Source organism: Macrotis lagotis, chromosome 4, assembly GCF_037893015.1.
Source record: "Macrotis lagotis isolate mMagLag1 chromosome 4, bilby.v1.9.chrom.fasta, whole genome shotgun sequence".
Classification (NCBI taxonomy): Eukaryota; Metazoa; Chordata; class Mammalia; order Peramelemorphia; family Peramelidae; genus Macrotis; species Macrotis lagotis.
In genome coordinates this window covers 1,544,233-1,565,037 of record NC_133661.1, presented here as the reverse complement: position 1 = coordinate 1,565,037, position 20,805 = coordinate 1,544,233, and the positions used below count along the sequence as shown (strand labels likewise).

The 20,805-nt window shown below is 53.8% G+C and overlaps 1 protein-coding gene across 6 annotated transcripts in view; it reads left to right on the top strand.

The window, feature by feature from the left end:
• The window catches only part of INPP5A (inositol polyphosphate-5-phosphatase A), a 193,827-nt gene that overhangs the window by 55,704 nt on the left and 117,318 nt on the right, over positions 1 to 20,805 (top strand). The window contains exons 2-6 of one of the 6 annotated variants that reach the window (XM_074232118.1): positions 1,903 to 1,944; positions 8,857 to 8,935; positions 10,575 to 10,637; positions 13,177 to 13,209; positions 18,507 to 18,607. In XM_074232118.1, coding sequence (XP_074088219.1) covers positions 10,605 to 10,637; positions 13,177 to 13,209; positions 18,507 to 18,607 — 167 coding nt within the window. In that variant the 5' untranslated portion in view covers positions 1,903 to 1,944; positions 8,857 to 8,935; positions 10,575 to 10,604. Of the gene's footprint in view, positions 1 to 1,902; positions 1,945 to 8,856; positions 10,638 to 13,176; positions 13,210 to 17,245; positions 17,328 to 18,506; positions 18,608 to 20,805 lie in introns of all 6 variants that reach the window. The other 5 variants (XM_074232117.1, XM_074232116.1, XM_074232119.1 and 2 more) reach the window with 5 other exon arrangements.

The following is a 20,805-nucleotide window of genomic DNA, read 5'->3' as shown; positions in this document are numbered from 1 at the left end:
GACTTCTGGAGGACAGCAGGGATGGGCCTAACCAGCTCCCCTTGCTCCCATTGTCCACGGCAGCCCGTTCATCCCAAACTTCTCCTGATTGGGAGATTGAAGGTTTCCCTTTCTTTTGATGTAAGAGTGGAGAGAACATGCCGGCACTGGTTTGGCTCTTCCTGCCACTTGGCAGGGTGCGGTAGGCAGGGCATTTTGGGTGGTGGGACCTTGACAAGGCAAGCTCATCCTTCCCAGGGCTCTGGGGCTGCCTGCCATGACTGTTAAACTGGGTGGGTGGGAACTCTTCAAGGTGAACATTGAGAGAAACTGAGGAACAGTAGATATAGCAGAACAGCAGTGATCCTCCCCTCCTGTCCTCCCCTCCTTCCTTTTCTATCCCCCGGACTGTCCTTAGCTCTGGTAGCTGAGGGCTAGAGTGATTGCAGACGCACACCCAACTGGGTAGATGGGAGCACTGTCACCTTGATTTTAAACTGGTTTCAGCTTGCCCCAACGCAGCATTCACTGGTTCCCACCAACTCAGACCAGTTGAACTGGTTCTAAATGGTTCCTACTGGTGCCAAGCTCTCCAGGGTCCATGTGTCCTGGATTAGACACGCTTCTGCCTGGAGATGCAGCCAGGGCCCAGGTCTCTGAATCCCTCACTGCTGAGCAGTGACCAGTGGTGGGTGGATGGCTAGAGGTGGGTGAAGCTGGCCCTCTTGTCCCTCCTCCTAGGTCTTGCTGGTACCTCTCTTGCTTCTCCCTGGGGTTGCTTAATGGATTTCTGCCGAGGTCCCCCGTCTCCCTAGACCTGGCAGAGGAGAACAGACCCTTCCTCTATCATCGCCTCGTGTTCTGCCTACATGTCTCCTCGACAGGAGGAGCTGTGGGGGCAGCTAGGGGGCACCAGAGGACCTAGGGTCGGTCTCAGATCTGTATGGGCCGCCAGAGGGCACAGGGCCGGGCTCAGATCTCTGTGGCCGCTGGGAGGTGGCAGAGAGCAGAGGGCTGGGCTCAGATCTGTGTGAGTCCCTGGGGGGTGCTGCGGTGGTGGGTACAGTGCCGGGGACCTCCAGGGGGCACCAGAGGGCACAGGGCCAGACTCAGATCTCTCTGTGGCTGCTGGGGGCCCCAGAGGGCCGGCCTGCTAAGCCAGCCCGGGCACTTCCTAGCCACATTTTCTGTGCCAGAGGACATCCTACCTCTCAGCCTCGTCCTTGTGCCCCCTTCTGGCTGCTTTAAGCTGTTCTGATTATGGAATCGCCAGGGCCTTGGTGGGCAGGTGGGCACCAGGGTTGCCAAGACAGGGAGGAAGCTGTCTCTGCCCTCGGGGATTTTAGCTTCTTTCAGAGTTCCGGGTGTGACTGGAGGGAAGGGAGGCCGGAGGTCTTCAGAGGTCGTCAGGAAAGGGCTCCTGAGCTGAGGGGAGCAGAGAGCAGTCCGGGCTGGGGCCACAGCTTGTGTATTACCATTGAGGAGCAGCAGGAAGGTCGACCCGGGAAGTTTGCCAGGCTCTGTGTCTCCCCCAGCACCCAGGACGTAACACTGCTCCTGGCTGGCATGGACCAGGCCGCTCTGGGGCAGTTCTTCCACATCCAGCCTCAGTTTCCCCTTCATACCCCAAGCCCTGGGGGTCATCTCAAGTTGGGGGGACAAAAATGGAGGTGTAGCCTCAGCTCCTGGCTGTGTGTGAGAGCAAGGAAAGACCGGTGTGTCTAGGGGGTCGGGGGAGCAGACAGGACATGCCCTCCGGCCTTCCTCTCCAGGGGTCTGCGGGAGGTGGGTGGGGCTGCTGTCCCTTCCCTCCCTGGGGTCCCCTCCCTAACCCTAACCCTAACCCTAACCCCAGGACCCGGGTTCATCCTGTGTTCTGTAAGGCCGCTTGGGTCTGACTGCTTCTTTGTTTTTGATTTCCAGCCAGAGAATTTACAGAAGAATTGGCTTCGCGAATTCTACCAGGTAAGCGGACATCTCCAAGTTCCTCCTCCAGCTTGCGCCTTGTGGCTTCCCCGGGGCAGGGGGTTGGGGGGGGAGTCAGGCTCAGGCACAGGGCCCAGCACGCTCTGGGAAGTCACTGGAGAAAGGCAGTGGCTCCATGGAGAGCCCAGCAGCTCCCAGGCCATGTCTGGGGGTGACCCTTCCACGAGGAGAAGCCTCTCCTTTTGTTCTTTCTTAATTTGTGTGAGGTGCATGGTGGGGTTTGACCAAGTCTGCTGTCATGTGTCTGCGATGCCGGCTTTGGTCTCTGCTCGGATGTCTGGGGCCCTTTTAAATAGGGACAGGGGTCAGCCCCGGCCCACCCGACTCAGCAGCCTGGGCCGAGGCTCTTCATGTAAGATGCTGCCGAATCACATGGTGTGGATGTTCAGAAAGGACTCCATCAGTCCTCGCTACCATTTTGAATTGACTTGAATTGGTTTGAATTGGCTTCGCAGGCTGTTGAAGGAGTTGGGATGAGGGTGATACTCCATCAGTGTCATCCCTGGCCTGTGCAGGAGGGACCCTGGCCGGGCTTGGTTAGCGTTCGCTATTGTTCTCGCCTCCCCAAAGAAGCTGGCCTCCTGGCCCTCAGTTGAGGCTCCTTGCAGAGAGAAAAGGAGTTGAGATGAGGATTCCTGCCACAATCTGCCTAGCACCAGACATCTCCTTGAAAATAAGCCCAAACGTGTCTTTTGGAGCAAAAATGAATATAAGACCCGGCCTTATTTTTGCGAAAATAACAGTAAAATTGACTTCCTGACCTGAAGCTGCGGCTGCCAGTGCTCTGGCTCTGGCCAGTCTGAAGGGGGTTGCCAAGTAAGGCCAGGGAGTGGAGAAGAGCCATCAAACTGTCCCTACCTCTCCTGTGCACTAACTACCTTGTATACAGCAGGCATCTAATAAGTGCTTGCTGGATTGTAGTATCAAACCCTCTCTTCCTCAACTCCTTACGGTTGCATGTTCCACCCACCACCAAATCCCTGTGCAGCAGTCATGGGTTAACCTTTGCTGTCTGCCCCCTGCTGCCCCCTGCCCCGTGCCTTTCCGCTCTGATGCTGTCCATCCCCTCCCTGCCCCCACTCCCCCTCTCCCACCCCCAACTGCCTAGGGCAGCCTTCTGCTTGTCTCCTCCTACTCTGGTCAACCCCATTCAATCACTAAATGCCCCCCCATAACTCCATGGCTCTCTATTTTGGTTTTTTTTTTTTTTACAAGGCAGTGGGGTTAAGTGGCTTGCCCAAGGCCTCACAGCTCGGTGATTATTAAGTGTCTGAGGTCAGATTTGAACTCAGGTCCTCCTGACTCCAGGGCCGGTGCTCTATCCACTGAGCCACCTAGCCCCCCCCCCCCAGTGGCTCCCTATTACCCTGACATCCATCTCCACTGCTCTGTGGAACCTTTATGGTCCTGCATCTCAGGCCGGACCCTGTTTTCACCCTCCTTGACCTGACACCTGGCAGGAACACAGTGCAGACTTTCTCTGTGGTCCTCATGGGATGCTCCCTCTTCTCGCCGTGTCTCTCTTCTGCCCCCCCACTAGTCAGACTTGCACCCCTCCATATGGTGTTCTTGTTGTCGTCCCCCCTGTCCACTCCAGTGGACCTGAAGTGCAGTGGCTGCTGAAGGACTTCCTGTGGATGATTGGTCTGGTCATTGTCCAAGGATGGGGCAGCACCATTTCTTTTACTTGGCTGTGATAGAGAATCCCATTTTAAGGATTTTCATTTAGATTCACCCCTTAATTCTGATTTTGAGCTAATTGGAACAAATGCTCATTTTGGAATTGGTGAATCTAGGGCAACTATTGGGCAGTTCAGCCCCTTTTTTGTAAAACCCCCAATGTTCCCCCAAATAGCCATCATGAGTGGCCTTGGTGGACACCCCCCCAAGGGACCCTCTCATTTGGTGTCACCTTGCCAGCTTCTCAGGTATGAGATGAGACAAAGCCCCCACTTCTTTAGTGAAGAGAGGCCTGGGGTATTATCTGTGGAGAGATGGAGGTGCCAGAGCCTGGAGACAGAGAGGGCAGAGTTTGGAACAGCTGCTGCGGGACTGGGCTGAGTGCCTGGCCCAGAGGAATGAGTGTCCTGGTGGTGAGTTGAGATGAATGGGGCATCAGCCCAGACCAGTGGTTTGGGACCTTTCAGTAGTCAGAAGTTTGAGAAAAGGCCAGTGAACTGGAGTACATTCAGAGGGAGTGGCCAGGACAGTGAGAGGCTATCTGAACCCTGAAAGGACTGGGCACCTGCAGGGCTCACGGACAGGGTTGAGCTTAGGGGAGCAGGGAGAGACGGGGGGAGAGAGCCAGAGAGACCGATAGAGGGACAGAGAGTGAATGTGAACACTGAGCAATGCCAAGGCCTCCCCTGGTCTCAAGGAGCCGCCACCATTTTGGGGAGGACAACACGCACAGGGAAGGGATGGGCGACAGCTGGTGAGGGGAAGCCGGGAGTGTAAAATCCTGACTCCAGTCACTCAGCCTCCCAAGCCTCAGGGTCCTCTTCTGCAAAAAGAGGAGGTTGAATTGTTTTACCCCTGGGGGGTTCCTTTCAGCTTTAAACCAGTGTCCTCACAATCCTATTTGAAAGGGGGTTCACAGGCAGCAAGAAAGGCCGAGTGATGATTCTTCCCAATTCCAGTGGAGTAAATCGCTAAAAGGACACCCCCCCCCACCCCGGCTCCCTGGGCTTAGCTCCTGGTCTCTGTGCAGGGGTCCTAGGCTCTGCTTAAGCTGCGGCCCCCTCTCCCTCCTGTCTCCCTACACTGCCAAGGGCTTGTCAGCTCCAGTGGTTTCTGTCTCGATAATGGCTGCAAGTTCAGAACACTGCATGGTTCTTACAAACATTGCCTTGTGTGATCCTCATGTCATCCTTGTGGGGGAAGTGCCATCATTGAGGACCCTGATGTTGAGATAGATTGTGAAGAGAACGTCAGGATCTTTTGATAACTGACAGTATGGGAACAATGGACAGAGGGAAGACTGGCTGAGGAGGGCAGGGGGAATGAATGGTGCCCGTGCCGGCAGCAAGGTGACCTCAGAAGATGGATGGCCAGGTGTGACCTCAGGCAAGGGGGCAGGACTGAAAAGGGGCTTTGGGAGGCACCTGTGCAAGGGGAGGAGAAGAATCTTTGTATAGCTAAGCTCTAGACAGGAGAAATGGGAGCGATCAGAAGAGGAGAGGCCCTGGGATTTGGGGGGCATCAGGACAGGCTTGTGGTAGAAGGAAGAAGTTTAACTGAGCCTTGAAAGAAGTCTGAAAGGGCGGAAGTGAGTAGGGAGAACTCCAGTCCTGGGAGTGGTGACTAAAGAGGAAGGGGTCATGTAAATAAGATGCGGGGGGACTGGAAGGGCTTTGAAGATCAGTCTTTTGTATTTGATGCCAGTGAAGAGAGTGAGCCACTGGAGCTTGTAGAGCAGGGCAGCGACGTGATCAGTCCTGCAGTGGTGGCATGAGGCTGAGGTGAGGAGGGCCTGCCCAAGGGGGGGCCAGGTCAGAGAAGAGAATCAGGCCTGGTGGCAGATGCTGTGGAGGTAGTGTCCACCAGGGATAGCACAGAGCTGGCGTCCACCAGGGAGAGATATCACAGTGGTGAAATGGACAGACTGGATGTGGGGGCTGGAGTGAAGGAGGGATCCAGGATGACTCCTAGGCCGTGAACCTTTCCTCTCACTTTCCCTTCCTACCAAGGAAGCTAGGGGATGCCATGGAGTCGGGAAGACCTGAGACACCTTCTAGATGTGTGAACCTAGTCAAGTCATTTTGCCTCCATCCGTCTCAGTTTCCTCAATTTTAAAATGGGGTTAATAACATCCACATCCTTGTTCTAAGGAACAAATGAGATGATATTTGTAAAATATCTAACCCAGGGCATGACACATAATAGGCGCCAAGTAAATCCTTATTTCCTTCTCTCTTCCTTCCACCTCCTGCTGAATTTTTGTTCTTCACCTGGTTAGTTACTGACCAGTCAGTTTACTCAAGAAGCATCTGCTAAAGCCCTACCATGTGCCAGGCATGACTAGGAGCTGGGGACAAGGAAGGAGGCTATGGCCATGAGGAGCTCCCAGTTTGATCTGAGAGACTCGAAGCATTCAGTTTTGCAGAGATCAGCTGAAATATGAACCATGGGCATTAGAGGGGAGGCCAAGGTGAGCAGAAGGAGGCAATGATCTGTTTATGCAGTCCCTGGGGATGACTAGGGGTGTATGGTGGGGTTGTTGTGATGTTAGAATCTAAATTCTGGAAGGACTGTCCTAGGGCAAGGGGCCAGATAACCCACCAAGGGCAGAAGACTCCTAGATCCAGATGCTGTTAGGCATCTTATCCCAGGCCTCCCTCTTTTTTTAAAGGTCATGCCATTCTGTCAATGCCCCATGGGTTGTGAGGAGCAGAGCTGGGCAGCATGGCCTCCAGATCCCTAACACGAAGGGACTTGAACTTACGTTGGAGGGGGCCAGACCCAGTTGCCTACCTTGGTACCTTCTCTGGGGGCTAGTTGCAAAAGGACTGATTTATGCTTGAGAGGGGATGGTCCCCACCTTGTGGAGTTTCCAACAGAGACCAGGCCCCTGAAGAAGCAGGTTGTGGGGCTGAGTCTGGCTTGTCCTAGATGGCTGCTGACTGGCTTAACCGAAGTTTTGTCAGCACCACAAAGGTTTCTGGTAGTTTTGGCAGCAGGGGCTCTGACCTGGGCATATATAGGAAGCCTAGATTGTAGTTGTCTAGCCTTGGAATCTGGGGCGCTGGGGATGGAGGACCCTGCCTTGGCATTCTGGGAGATGAATGTCCGCTGACGTTCTGACGTTCCCAGGGCAGCAGACTGGGGCAGGCTGGGATTTTCCATGGATGCCAACTGTGGGATTCCCTGGGCTTTTTCCTGCCCTGGCCCTGACAGTCGGTTGACCTTCAGGGCATGGGGGGTGGAGGGTGGGGCAGGCCTGAGCACTTTTGTTTGCCTTGGCCGGGGTCACGGTTTCATTTCTGAAGTTTGAATTATTCTGTATTGTGTGTGTCTGCCTCTGCAGTGTTTGCTGGGGCCCCAGACATTTCACGTATGGGTGGCTATTTCAGTCTCTCTTTAGAAAAGTTATTCTTAAGCAGAGCAAAAAATGCCGCTCCAGGAGGCCTAGGGAAGGGCTGGGCCTGGCTCCCTTCAGCAACACTGGCTGAGGGGCTGTATTTTTAGCATTTCTTGAGGGAGGTGGCCTTTGTTGCCTTGTTTGGTTGGCGGCATGGCAGGATGCTTCCTTACCACTCTCCATGTGAGGAAGGCCTTGCCAGGCTTTCCAGCTCCCCAGGGGGCAGGGACGTCCCTGCGGGCGGATGTTCAGAGAGAGACTCTGGGATCTGTCTGCTGGCTGAGTGTTTTCTCTCTCTCCTTCCCCAAGGGCTATGGCTGAGACCTCCCAGCCTGGACCACCGTGGCATGCTGGGTGGGAGCAAGAGTGGGAGGGGTACTGAAGCAGGGGACTCCCCCAGGCAGAGGTTGGGGAGGTGGATGCAGGTTTGGGAGTCAGGGAGGGAAGGAGAAGGGGATGGGAAGGCTCCACACGTCACTGTGTGAGCACACAATGTGGTGAGGCATCAATAGCGAGCTCAGGGGGATCTTGGAGGTCATCTAGAATGACCTCCTCATTTTACAGAGGAGGAAACTGAGACCCACAGAGGTGGGTACTTCTCTGAAGTCTCTCAGGTCTTAGGCAGCACTCCCCCAGCTGGTATTCTTGAGGGTTCTGCACTCACCGTTGCACCCCCAGTGGGTGAGTTCACTTCCAGAATTCTGGTGGGTCCCTCATCAGGTCCCACAGGAGCCTGCCCATGGGCCCACACTACTGAGCCCCACTCGTGGAGAGGGTGCTAGCCTGGGAGCTGGGAGATCTGGGTTCTGGTCCCAACCTTCTCTCTTGACATAGATTCTCCTTGCTGGATGGTTCAATGAAGGCTTCCCCAATTTCTTGTATAGTTAGGTCCGGTGCTGTTTCTGTGGTTCCATGGAACACCAAGATGGCAGGGGCGCCCCCAACCTGGGCCCTCAGTGGTGGCAGTTACTGCTGAGGTGGTGTGAGCTGGGGCCCAGACATCCCCAGTGTCCCTACCTGGGCATTTTGCATTTACATTAGAGTGGAAGTCATGCCCTGGCCTAGTTTAGGTCTACACTGAAGCGGGGGGGGGGGTGTCTCTCCCAGAGGTCTCTGCTGAATGGGACCAGGATGGCCCTGATAGAATGAATCCTCCTTCCCGTTGGTACGCCAGCTACAGAGGCCAAGGCAGCGCCTTCCACTTTGGGGCAATTTCCCTCATCGGAGGCTTTGCCCTAAATCAACGCCAGTCAAGCTTTCCACTCCAGCTTTGACCTGAACTGCCCCCTCTGAACCTCAGCGATCCCATTCCAGACCTGGGCTAGACTCTGGAAGTCCCCAAACTGCCACTGCTCCCTTGTTCTCAGTCCCTAGAGGGGGAGCAGGCCGTGGTCACTAGGCCAGAAGTCACTGGACCAGAGGCTGAGGGCGAGTGGTGGCAGAGGGGCCGTGACAGCCATGCACTCCTTTGTATGCGAGGGGCCCAGGGGCCCATTTGTGGGTGTCTGTGCAGGGGAACAGCCAAGGGAGGTCTCTGCCTCTTGGGGGCATGGGCACAGGGCGCTGAAGGGTTCTGGGACCAGCCCCCAAGGGACCCTCTGCCTGCTAGCTCATGCTTATTCCTCCCCAGGCTCAGATGGGGAAGGACATGACCTCACTGGAGGTGGGGGCTGGGGACCAAGGCCCCCAGAGTTTCACCAATTTGCCCTGGATCTGAGGCTGGATTTGAACTCAGGTCTCCTCGTCTCCTTCTTTCTCCTCAAGCTGTCGGCTTCTCTATTTCTTGAGTTTTGCTCTTGTTTTTCTGCCAGGACAGCTCCATGGGAGGATTGATTCAGGGACCTCTCCGCCGCTGATGGCATGGCCGATGGCAGATCTGGAGGGGAGACGGTAGGGTCTGGCAAGCGTGTTGGCACCAGAGGCGAGGCTCAGGCCGGGGGTCCTCGGCTGCAGGAGGGAGGTCTGGCACCTCACGTGGCCATCCCCCACTGCAGAAAGACAAGAAGGGTCAGAAAGCAGAAGTTTCCCCAAATACGTCATGATGGGATTCTCCATCACTCCAGCTTTTATCTTTAAAGGAAGATTGCACACTGTTTGTGTGTGTGTGTGTGTGTGTGTGTGTGTGTGTGTGTGTGTGTGTGTGCCTGGATGTCTCCATGTGTGTCTTTGTGTGTGTGCACATGGGGGTCTCGTGCCCCTTTCACCTGCTGGGATGTTCAACTTGTGGGTGAGGGAGGCTCACTTGGGGCCCCCGTCTCTCAGCTGGCCCCTTTCGGATCAAGTAGGGGGGCTCCCCTGTGGGGGCTGCACCCGGGCTCTGCTTCCTTGGTGGTCTCCCAGAGCTGGGCCTCACATGCTGATGGAAAACCCTTGGGGTTTTCATTTTCTCTCTTCCGATAGCTCTTCAACCAGACCTTTCCACATCCAGTGTTGAGCCTCAGCCTCTCAGGCCATTGCTCTTGCTCTAGAATGGAAGCTTCTTGTGGACAGGCACTGCCTCCTCTTTGGGGGCCCAGGGCTGAATAGAGCCAAGGGACCCAGAACACCCCGTGGGGAACAGCCCATCTTTGGGCCCCGCCTCCAAAAAAAAGGTGGGGCTCTCCCCTCCCCTTCTCCGGGTGGATGAATGGGGACCATCTCCCAGTGGGGGGCCCTGAGATATGATCAGGGTTGGGGGGAGCGCCAGAACCCAGCCCGTTCACTGCCCTTGGGCACTTGTCCCCCTGTGTATCTCAGGGGGAGCCCCACAGGGAGGGCTTGGGGTGGCTCCTGGGGCTCTCTGCTTCCAGGCCCTTCCCCCCCCACTCTGCTGCTCTGTGTCCTAGCTGTCTCCCCACATTTCCCCCAGAGCAGACTGAGCCAGTCGATGTGCAATGCACCACATGTCTCCTTCTACCCAGAAGAGTTTTCCTATTGCCCGGGGCTCCCCACATTGGACAAGGCTAGCTCATTCTCGGTCTTAGGATAATGAGGCTCAGGGGCTTGGGCCTGTGTGTGTGTGTGTATGTGTATGTGTGTATGTGTGTGTACACATGTGCGTGGGGGGGCTGTTGCCAGGCAGATCTCATGGAGTGAGCGCCCCGGAGTCTTGCAGAAGTCCTGATGGTCCAGGATGGTCTGGGCAGGAGGTGCTTCCATCCGGCTCGAACCCCCCAGCTGTGATGGGATTTTCAGGGGAGGAGGGGGAGGCCTCCAGGCTGGCTGGCTCTTTCCCCCTGACCAGTTCCTAATTCCCTCCAGGATAAGACCCCAGGCCAACTTCAGTCCTTCTGGAAACATTTCTGGATTGGTTCCCCTAAGCCAGATAGGCCTGGTTCTGGGAATAAAAGAGGAAGATTCAGAGGTTTTCTGTGGACTCCATTCACTATGCTAATCTGACCCCTGGGGGTGATGCCATGATGGGCATGTGAGTTGAATTTGACTGGGGGGGCCCTGCTTTCTCCTCTGCAGCCACCTGGGTCCAGCGCCAGATGTGGATCTGGATGCCTGGAGGGGGCAGCGAGGGACTTGGATTTTTTCTGAGTTTCAGATGCCCATTCAGGATTAAGACAAGTGAGAAATGGTGCAAAGAGGCCCTTCCGGGGGAGCTGAGGTGAGCAGGGAGAGGGTCTGAGAGACTCCCTGGAGCTGAGTGAGATGGAGGGGGTGTCGCTGGAGCTTTTGGTACTTGACCTTGGAGGCCCTGGGGAGCCATGGAAATCCTTGAGAGGCTGAATGGATGGGGGGCTTTGGGCAGGCAGAGCCCCTCTGGCATGAAGAGGGGAGGGCCTTGCCCCAGCAGTCATAGGGAAGGCAGCAGAGGGAGCTGAAGGAGGACTTCTGTTTTGGAGGAGTTGAGGTTCCCCCCCAGGTGGAGATGCCAGTGAGGCAGCTGGGGATGGGAGGTAGAGGCCAGCAGAGAGGCCGAGGTGCCAGCCTGAGTGGTCCATGCAGCCCATGACCAGTACATCACTTCTTTCTCCAGATTTCTTTCCCTCCTCTACACTTCTTGGTTTCCTTTGAGGTCCCCACTCCACTTCTGGGCCGCTGGGCTCCCTCCTCTCCCCCCCGTCGTAGGGGGGCACATGCACTTATTAATCTCTTCCTGTCTTCTCAGCACTGGTCGTGCACATCGGGGCGGGGAGGGACCTTCTCCAAGTGGAGGAGACTCCCCAAAAAGCAGGGCCAATTCTCTACAGATGGCTGGGCCCCAGGGTCAGAATGAGGCAGCAGGGACTCGGGGACCCCTGGAATCAGGGGGACCTGGCTTCCAGCTGTGGGGCAGCTTTGACATTGGTGCAAGGGTGGTTGGGTTAGGCGAGGCTTCCCCACCACAGTGTCCTGGGGGGGCTGGAGGAGCTCCTCAGTGGCTTTACCACCCTCCCCTTTCTTACCCCACCCAATATAAACTGAAAATAGAAGCATCTGCCCTGGACCTGCCCACCTACCATGTTCTCCTTCCCCCCCCCCGGCCTCTCCCTATGATGCCCGCTGCTATGATTTCTCACCCCAAAAGGCTATGAAAATGTGCCTCCTTCCATAGCTGGGGGGGGCATGAGAAGATCAGTATTGGGGTCTGAAAGACTTCTAAGTGCTGCAAAAGAAGGGATCAAGTTGGTTCTGCCGAATCCTGGAGCCTCTCGGCTCCCTCTTGATGAAAATGCAGGGTTCTAATTCGGGGTCACATCTTCTGAACTTAGCCAATTAGCACCAGGGTCTGGGCCATTCTGCCTCAGGAACGTTTCTCTCATCCCTTCCTCCCTCCCTCCCTCCCTCTGCTCACTTAGCCGTGACCTGTCCCCCACCTCCATTACTTGTGTCTCAGCCTACTGGAGGAGTCCTCCTCCTCCCCCTTCATTACATGTCTGAGATGAGGATCCCCCCCCTTCACCCTCCTTATCTCTAACCCAAGATGAAGCCTTTGGACTCTTCCAGAAACTTTTTGAATGCAAGCAATGCGATACATAGGATTACCAAGGAATATTTCCATAAAAATGTGATGATAGTTTTTAAAAAGATTTATGATCTTCTGGTGACGAGCCCCTGCTCTGATCCTGTGCCTCCGCTCCTGGCTGCTCCCTTCCACCTGTTGCCCTCTCTCCTGGCCAATGGGCCCCTTCACCCCACATTTCTGTCTCATGGTGAGGGGCTGCCTCTTCTGAGAAGCCTTCCCTTTTCTCCTGTCTGGGAGCACCATTCCCCTCAAAGTAGTTGCATTTGTGGATCCGGGGAGCGCGTCTCACTTTGGGCTTGATGTTCAGATGGTCAGGCCGGAGGCACAGGATTTGTGACTCTGGTTTTTCCTGTTTGGTCCCATCTTCCCAGAGGCAAGGGTTACTGCTGGGCCCCTTGGGCCAAGGGGAGGGGAGGGATACCTCTGGGGTCACTCTTCCCCAGAGTTGGCCCTCCTGTGAATCCTGTGGGCACCCTGCCAAGTGAGGCGGGCATCTGCTTCCCTGGCTTGGAAGGATCCCGGAAGAACCTTGGCAATAAGAGAGGCCTTCCCATGGCAGGGTGTGTTCAGGGTGGGCTCCCCAGAGGGCTGGGTGGGCCCCGAGGCCAGCGACCCTAGGGCGATCTTGGGACTCATGGTGAATGGGCTTCCACTGGGGCCCCCTGCTTCAGGGCTGGGCAAAGCCCTCCTTTGGCAGATAGGATGGAAGTGCTGAGCCCTTCAGCCATTCCTCTCAGGTAGCTGGGCTGCAGGAATGGGCAGCCTCTTCCCCTCAGCATAGAGCAGGGTGCCCCTGAGCCTGTGATCTCTTCTCTCTCTGGAGTTGGGGACCTGGGCACAGGGAGGGAGGAGCCTGGCTGTCTCTGAGCTGGCACTCACCCCAGCCTGGGGCCGGCCCATGGAGGCCCACGATGGAGATCCTCATGTGGTTCTGTCCTGGAGGGGCTGGCTTGCCCCTGGCAGCTGCAGTCATGGACACCCAAGCCAGGGGGCAGCATCAGGAGGCTTGGACTTGCTGCCCTTTTTCCCTGGGAGGGGGCAGGGGTATAGCAGCTCTCACCCATTAACTCCTTACCCAGTAGAAGCCGCTGCCTTGTTAAATAGGTCAGGTTTTCCCCTGGATGGAATGATAATTATTTAGCCCAGGCAGGAGCAGACAGTTACCTTAAATTTCACAGAATCCTCCTTGTTTTTTCAGACTTGGAACATATCATTGGAGCAGGTGCCTCAGGTAGTTCATGGGGAGTACCGGGGATCCAAGGCTGTTTGGGGAGATCACCTGACCCAGGAATCTCCCCCCCTCATTATCGGGGAACAGCTCAGAACCGTGCTTTGCTTCGGTTTTCTCTGAGGCCCCAAGTGCACTAGTTGCCAACAGCAGTGGGGTTTCTCCTGGCCCTTCTCTGGGGAGGGGGCCAGCCAGAATGGAAGAGGGCAGCACCAGTGCCATGTCCGGCATTCCTGGACACCACTGCCCATTCCCCAGATTTCTCTCTTGTCAGGCTCCCACTCAGCCTACCTGGTGCCCCACCTGCACAGACTTACCTCCCCAGGATGAGCCTCTGACCCAGCCTTACCTTTGCGATGGGGGGATTCTTTCCCTTGTTCCCTTGGGACGAATGTCTTGAGAATGGCCCGGCCGCCCTCTCCTCAGCCTGGATGGTGTTTGTTTCTCCAGGGCCTTGGAGGGTTGACTGTGTCTACTTAGTTTTGAGGACGCCTGCTCCAATTTCCTCCCTCCCTGTTTCAGCCTTCATCCTCCCTCTGGGGATGTGGCCCCTGTGTCTGCACTCAGTGGAGGCTGGGTGGGCGGCCTCGCCATCTGGGCCTCAGTAGTAGAGCTGGGCCCGCGCTCCCTCGGGAGCTTTTCTGTCTTTGGTCCGGGCCTCATCTCACTAGAGAAAGCTCCAGCCTCCCCTGGAGGGTCAGGACAGTCTTCCATGTTCTTCCTACCCCCCTCCCCCACCCTCATATTGTGCATCTCAGGTTCCTCATCTGTAAAGTGGAAGTCCTATTTACACACACCTCAGACTGGGTCAGATAGGAAAACCTTGAGTGCTGGGTCAGGGTTGGCCATTCTGGTGACCATGGCAACTGCTGGGCTTGGCGGTGATTTGAGGGGTGGGCTGCAGAATCCAGTGCAGTGTTGGGCCTATTGGCCAGGAGGGACATGCACACAATTCTAACCCTTTACCTGCATTATCTCCTTTAGCCCTAGGAGGGCAGGGCTGTTAGGGTGTGAAAGGACTTACCTAAGGGAACACTGCCAAGTGGTCTAGTAAACCTGGAGTTAGAAAGGTCTGAGTTCAAATGTGACCTCAGCTAATGCTAGTTGTGTGACCCTGGGCAAGTCATTCAACCCCTGTCTTGGCCTGTCAGAAAGAACACTTGTGTCCAGGATTGTAATGAGATCCTAGGAAAAGCCCTTTTACTGCCCAGTGGGTGCTGTTTTTAATTAGGAAGTTCTTTAGTGTTGGTGGCAGGATTCCAACCCAGGTCTTTCTGATATCAAGCCTGGTACATAGCAGAGTAGAGAGCACCCAGAAATGGTTACTCTAAGGTGATGATGATGAAGCAGGAGAATAGAGGCTTCCAACTTCCAACCTCTGAGGGGATGGAGGGGAGCAGAGGGAGCCAGGTGTTGGGGGGGGTTCTGAGGGAGCCAGGTGGTAGGGTCCAATGGTGGCATGACCCAGGGGGGTCACCTCAGTGAGTCTGAAAGCTCCCTTCATCCTCAGTCCTCTGAGGTCTCGGGGTAGGGGGGACTCCCTGTTCATCCAAGTTTTTCCACGTTGCTTTCTGGGGCACTGGGGCAGTCTCTAAAGTCCCTTGTTTAAAACAGTCTTTTCCCAGGGAGGGGGTAGGGGTGTATGGGTGTGTGTGTGTGTGTGTGTGTGTGTGTGTGTGTGTGTATGTGTGTGTACATGCTAGCATGGATGTGAGAAGAGGTATGAATGACATCATAATAAGATTTGGGCGACTGGGAATAGAGACCCAGACATTCTTCAGAGTACAGGGCAATCTTGGGTGGAGTTCCCCTTTTCAGGACCCTCAGAGTCAGGAAACTATAAAATTGGGGTGTGGAGAGGGTGACTTCTCACTAGGACCCTGTCCTCCTCTGCCTTAGTAGAGACTTACAGCTCAACGCCCTTCTCTGGAGTGCGTCCATGGCCTCACCATCACAGTGGGATGGACCTTGTTGGGCAGGGGAAAGATAGGGACGGATGACTTGGTAAGTGGGGCCTTCATCTGAGCTGATACTTCTTCAGTGGGGTTTGTCTTTAAATTTGTATTTTAGGGATGGTTGGTGGTTGCAGTGGTAGTGGTGGTGGCAGTTAGCAGTGGCCGCAGTTGTGGTGGTGGTGGTCAAGGGTAATTAGGGCAGAGTAGGAGCCTGTGAGGTTGGCAGCTTGATTTAAGCCTCTAGCTTCAAAGCATTCGGCCCTCTTGGGCATTATTCCACATCCCCTTCCCCTCAGTATTGTAATTGGATCCCCCAGTAGACAGCTCTTTCCTGGAGAATCAGAAATGAGTTGTAAGCAGTCTGAGCAGAAAGAGTCCATCCCGAGTGTGGTTAAGAAAGGCCGGCCATGAGGGCCTTAGAAAGTGAGAGGAGGGGGCCTTGCCCTGTCTGCCTGCTGCATCGTGCCACCTGTGGGCAGAAAGCATTGGCTTGGAAGCCCTTTGAAACTTGGCTTCCCCAGCATCTGCCCTATCTGGGGCATGAAGAAGCTGACCTCACTCTGTAGCACCCATACCTCCCTTGCAGGTGCAGAGACCAGCATGGGGGCCGGTCCAATCTGGATCACACGTTGAGAATTTGGGGGTCTTTTTCCCTCTCCCATGTTCTTCTTCTCTCTGGGCAGTGTTGAAGCCAGAAGTATGATGCCAGGTGTCGGGGGGGTTTCTATGGCTTTATTCTTAGATATGGAAAATCTCTATTCCATTTGAGGAGCATGATTCAGGCCTGACTAGGGGGTCAGCAAGCCCAAGGAACCAGAGTCCCTGCCCTCACGTTCCACCAGAGCAATTGGGGAGGAGGATCAGCTGAGGATGCCAGGAAGCAGGAGAAGGCATCATGTAGGAAGTGGTGTCTGGACTGTGGGGATTCTGTGAGGTAGAGAAGGGAGAGGGCAGACAGACTGGGCACAGATAGGTTGGTAAACAAGGGGAATCCAGCTGGCCTGCCAGGAGCTTTGATGCCAGACTGAGGAGTTTGTCTTTGACTTCGAGGCCATAGACTTTGGAGCAAGGAGGTGGCGTGGTTAGCTGCGTGCTCTGGGTAGATGATTTTGGCAGAGGGCAGAGCCTGGATTCTGAGAGCTGCTGCCTTGTCCTTACTGTGTGGGTAGATGGGCCAGTGAGGGGTGCTGTGGGCCATGACTGTGTGTAAGGGGTGCTGGTCAACATTGGCTGGAGGCTGGTGGCACCATGCGCAGGCCCCCAGACATACGGGCCATAACTATATTTCTTGACCCTTGGTGACTGATTTGGGCTTCAGGCTTCTGGAACAATCCTTGGTTATCAATGGCAGAATTGCCATGGGATCATCTGATTTGGGATATGTTGGGACCCCTGGATTGAGGAAATGGTGAAGATCTCCAAATCTCCAAGCCGTAGTGGTTACCATTTAGGACACTTAGTGATATTCCTGAGGAAACCTTGTATGCCCCAAGCTCCCTCTCTATGGATCATTGAGGTTGAACTCTGTGAATTCTTTTCATTAGAACCAAGTGGTTCCTATGGTGATCTCTAAGGAGTCACTGGCTCTGGTGTGATAGTCCCTGGGCTCCAGCCTTGAGCTAAAACTGGCCAAGTGATACCTGTCTGGATCCCTTCTGGGTCTGACCCTTGACTTCCTTCTCTGTAAGATGGATGATACCTTTGGCACTACCTTCCTTGTGTGTGTGTGTGTGGGGGGGTGTACTTTGTAAACCGTCACATGTTAGAAGTCAAGCCTCTTGGTTCTCTTTGCTGAAGTGACCAGGTTTGGCCTTGCTTTGCTTGGAGGAAGATTATCTGTTTGGATGGAGTGAGCACCTCAGGGACTCTTCCGAGCCAGTCCTTCAATTGAGGGCGACCACAGGGCGGGGTTGGAGTTTGTGGCCTCCTTGCCTGGGGTAACCACCGACCTGTGGTCAACCCTCAGCCCAAATCTCTTTATAGAGGGTCTATTTTTAGGCCCCTCTCATGTGATGGAAAAATCTGGGATCCAAGTTGGAACTTTAACATTATGACAAGCTGGTAAACACTCACTTTTCCCCTAGGAGCTTGTTAGACCCAATTCCAGCTAAATCTGTGTGAAAAAGGATTAAAGACCTTCCTTGAGCACCAACTGAGATATCTGGGGTAGGAGACCAGCTTCCCCCTCCCCCAACCCCCTCCAATGTCCTTGTCTCCGGAGTCTCCTGCTCTAGTTCACTCTGTTCTCTTATTGGTCTGTAATTATTGATCATAGCCAAGCTCTGCTCTGCTCTGCTCACGGGCACAGGCCTCCTCCTTTCCTTACCCTCATCCTACCCCTGCTCTTTGTCTTTTTCCTTCCCTTCTCCTCTTCCTCTTCCCTCCCTTTCCCTCCTCTCATCTCCCTTCTCCTTCCTCCTTTCCCTACTCATCCATCTTCCCCCACTCTTCTTCTCCCTCTCCCTCTTTCCCCCTACTCCTATCTCCCATTCCTCCTTCATCAGGAAGCCATAGCCTAGAAAGAAAACTTGTTTGTTCTAGAAAGGATTTCAGTGACCATAGTGGTGGTGGTGATGGAGGTGGCCGAGGGCAATTAGAGCAGAGTGGGAGTCTGTGAGGTTGGCAGCTCGATACAAGCCTCTGACTTCAAAGCATCTGACTCTTTTGGGCATTATTCTGCATCCCCTTCCCCTCAGTATTCTGCTTGGATCTCCCAGTAGACAGCTCTTCCTGAAGGATCAGAAATGAGTCATAAGCATTGCTCTTTACTCTTAATGGCAAAGAAAGGGGTGTGAAAAGCTCCCAAGCTTCTGGGCAGTCCCTGGGACTCACTTCCTCAGAGGGTCAGCTTCTCCAACTACATTCCTGCCTCAGAAGCCCTATGCTTGGACTCAGCCCCTCTTCCCTCACCCTGTGCCATCACTACCCTGGCTCCCACACCTCAGCACCATCTTCTGCCTGCTCCTCCTTCCCTGCATCCCCTCAGGCACTTGCTCTTTGCTGCCTATGTATCACATTTCCCAAGGCTTTCTTTCCCCATGGAGAAAGTGAGTAGTTTGGACTCATCTTAAATGTCCTGCCCATCTAGGAGTGCTGAGCTCTCCATGAAGCCTATTGCTGTAGCAGGTGGGGACCAGGCAGACCTGTCCCCAAGACATCTCTGGTGCCTAACATGGGGCTGGCTCACAGTTGGAGCCTGATAATTGTCTGCTGGACTGAGTGGAAGCTTGTTTTGGGTGGGGATGGCCCCATCACTTGCCCTGGGTCCCACCTCTTCCAGGTGTCAGGGAGGGCCAGCATCCTTCCTTTCCAGATCAGGGTTTGATGATCTTCTTGCTTTTCCAGATCGTGCATGTGCACAAGCCGCACTTCATGGCTCTCCACTGCCAGGAGTTTGGTGGGAAGAACTACGAGGCCTCCATGTCCCATGTCGACAAATTTGTCAAGTAAGTACCTATGGGCTGAGACCTCGAATGGGTTGGGTGTGCAGAAATCCTGGGTTGGGGGAGTGGCCTAGGAGTCACAAAATTCTATCCTTCCTCCCCACCTCCCTGACACAGTAAGCAATCTGCTATAGGTTATACATGTGCAGTTATATAAAATGTTTTCATGTTAGTCATTTTGTACAAGAAGACTCGAGTTAAAGAAAAAGAAGCAAAGTGAAATGAGCCTGCTTCAGTCTGTATTCAATCATTATCAGTTCTTTCTCTGGAGACAGGTAGTTTGAGATTGTTTTGGATCATTAGTCTTTCATGGTGTTCTCCTGGTTCTGCTCACTTCACTTTGCATCAGTTCATGTAAGTCTTCCCAGGTTTTTCTGAAATCTGCCTGCTCATCATTTCTTATGGCACGACTATGTCTCCTAACAACCATTTACCACAGTTTGTTCAGTCATTCCCCAATTGATAGGCATCCCTTTAATTTCCAATTCTTTGTCACCTCAGAAGGAGCTGCTATAAATATTTTGTGTATGTGGGTCCTTTCCCCCTTTTTATGATCTTTGGGGTACAAATGTAGTAATGGTATTGCTGGTTCAAAGGGTATGCACAGTTTCATAACCCATTGGGCATAGTCCCAAATTGTTCTCCACAATGGATTGGGTCTGTTCACAGCTCTACCAGCAATGCATCACTGTCCCAATTTTTCTTCATCCTCTTCAACATTTGTCAAGTAGCAGTCTGATGGTGTGAAGCAGAATCTCAGTTAATTTGCATTTCTCTGATCAATAGTGATTTAGATCATTTTTTCATGTGGCTGTAGATAACTTTGATTTCTTCTTCTGAAAATTGCCTGTTCATATACTTTTACCATTTATCAACTGGGAAATGACTCTTCTTTTTATAAATTTGGCTCCATTTCCTATATATTTGAGAAATGAGACCTTATCAGAGAAAACTTGCTGTAAATGTTTTCCCCCAGTTTCCTGTTTCCCTTCTAATTTTGGCTGCATTATTAGTTTTGTTTGTAAGCATACCAATTCTTGAGGATGGAATTGGAAAGGATGAGCAGATTTTACAGTGTTGCCTAATAGCTAGGGGAGACACACAATAGCAAAGCTGAAATCCTGCCTCTGACTGTTGTCACCTGTGTGACCTTGCATAAATCACTTAACCTCCTGGGCCTGAGTTTCTTTTTTACAGAAGAGGAGGGTGCTGGATGAGATGACTTTGTTCCTGTAATCCTAATGGAGCTATATGGGAACTTAAGGAATTGACCTTATGATTTCATCTCACCCCAATCATAGGATATTGAGACTGAGGCAGGGAAAGAAGCTTTTCCAGATGAGGAAACGGCCAGAGAAAAGACACCCAGCTGGGACTGAGAGCCCAGCTTCTCCCTCCCCCAAAGCCCCATTTTTCTCAGTGGACCACTCCCTGTCAGCTCCAGGTGTTCAAAAACAAGGAGAGGCCATTGACTATTCTGGAGCCTTAGTGACACTTTTGAGGCTGTTCTCAGGTTAGGTCAGGATTTGAGAAGAGGTAGAAGATAGCTCATCGATGGACTGCCTTGGTTCACTCCCCCTAACATCTGAGGCAGGAGGCCGATGTTCCTCTGGCTCATCAGACAAATGAGTAAACTGAGGCCCAGAGGGAATTGGGGATGGGGCCACTTTTGGTTCCTTGTGCCTTTTATGGTGACTGAAAGCCTCTGCCGAAAGTCCGAGAGTGGATTGAGTCTTGGCCAGTATTTACTGAGTAATGCAGCCTTTCTGGGGAATTGAAGCACTGCCCCTCTCAGACCTGACTGAGCAGCTCTCTGCTGTTAAGACTCCTCCCAGGCAAGTTCCTAGTCCTGATGATAGTGAAACAGTGCCACCTGCCGCTTGAGCCTCACTAGTGTCTGATAAAGCCTACCAACCCCTGGCATTGGTGGGCAGGGCAGCAGCCAGCCATGGGACCCAGTGAGCCTGTGGTGAACCTCGACCTTCCCTTCATTCTGTGCAAAGAGCCAGGATTATAACTCTTCTTTCTCCACGATCCTGGGAAGTTGCGGTCCAGAAGGCCCCAGTGCTGGACTTGGTAGGTGTACCCCCTTAGCCTTGGGGGGGGACTTAGGTTCCCATCTTCTTACTGCAAAATCAGCATGACTGTGAGAAAATGGTGACATGTGGGCAGACACTCCGTTTTTGTGGGTTATCCAGTGC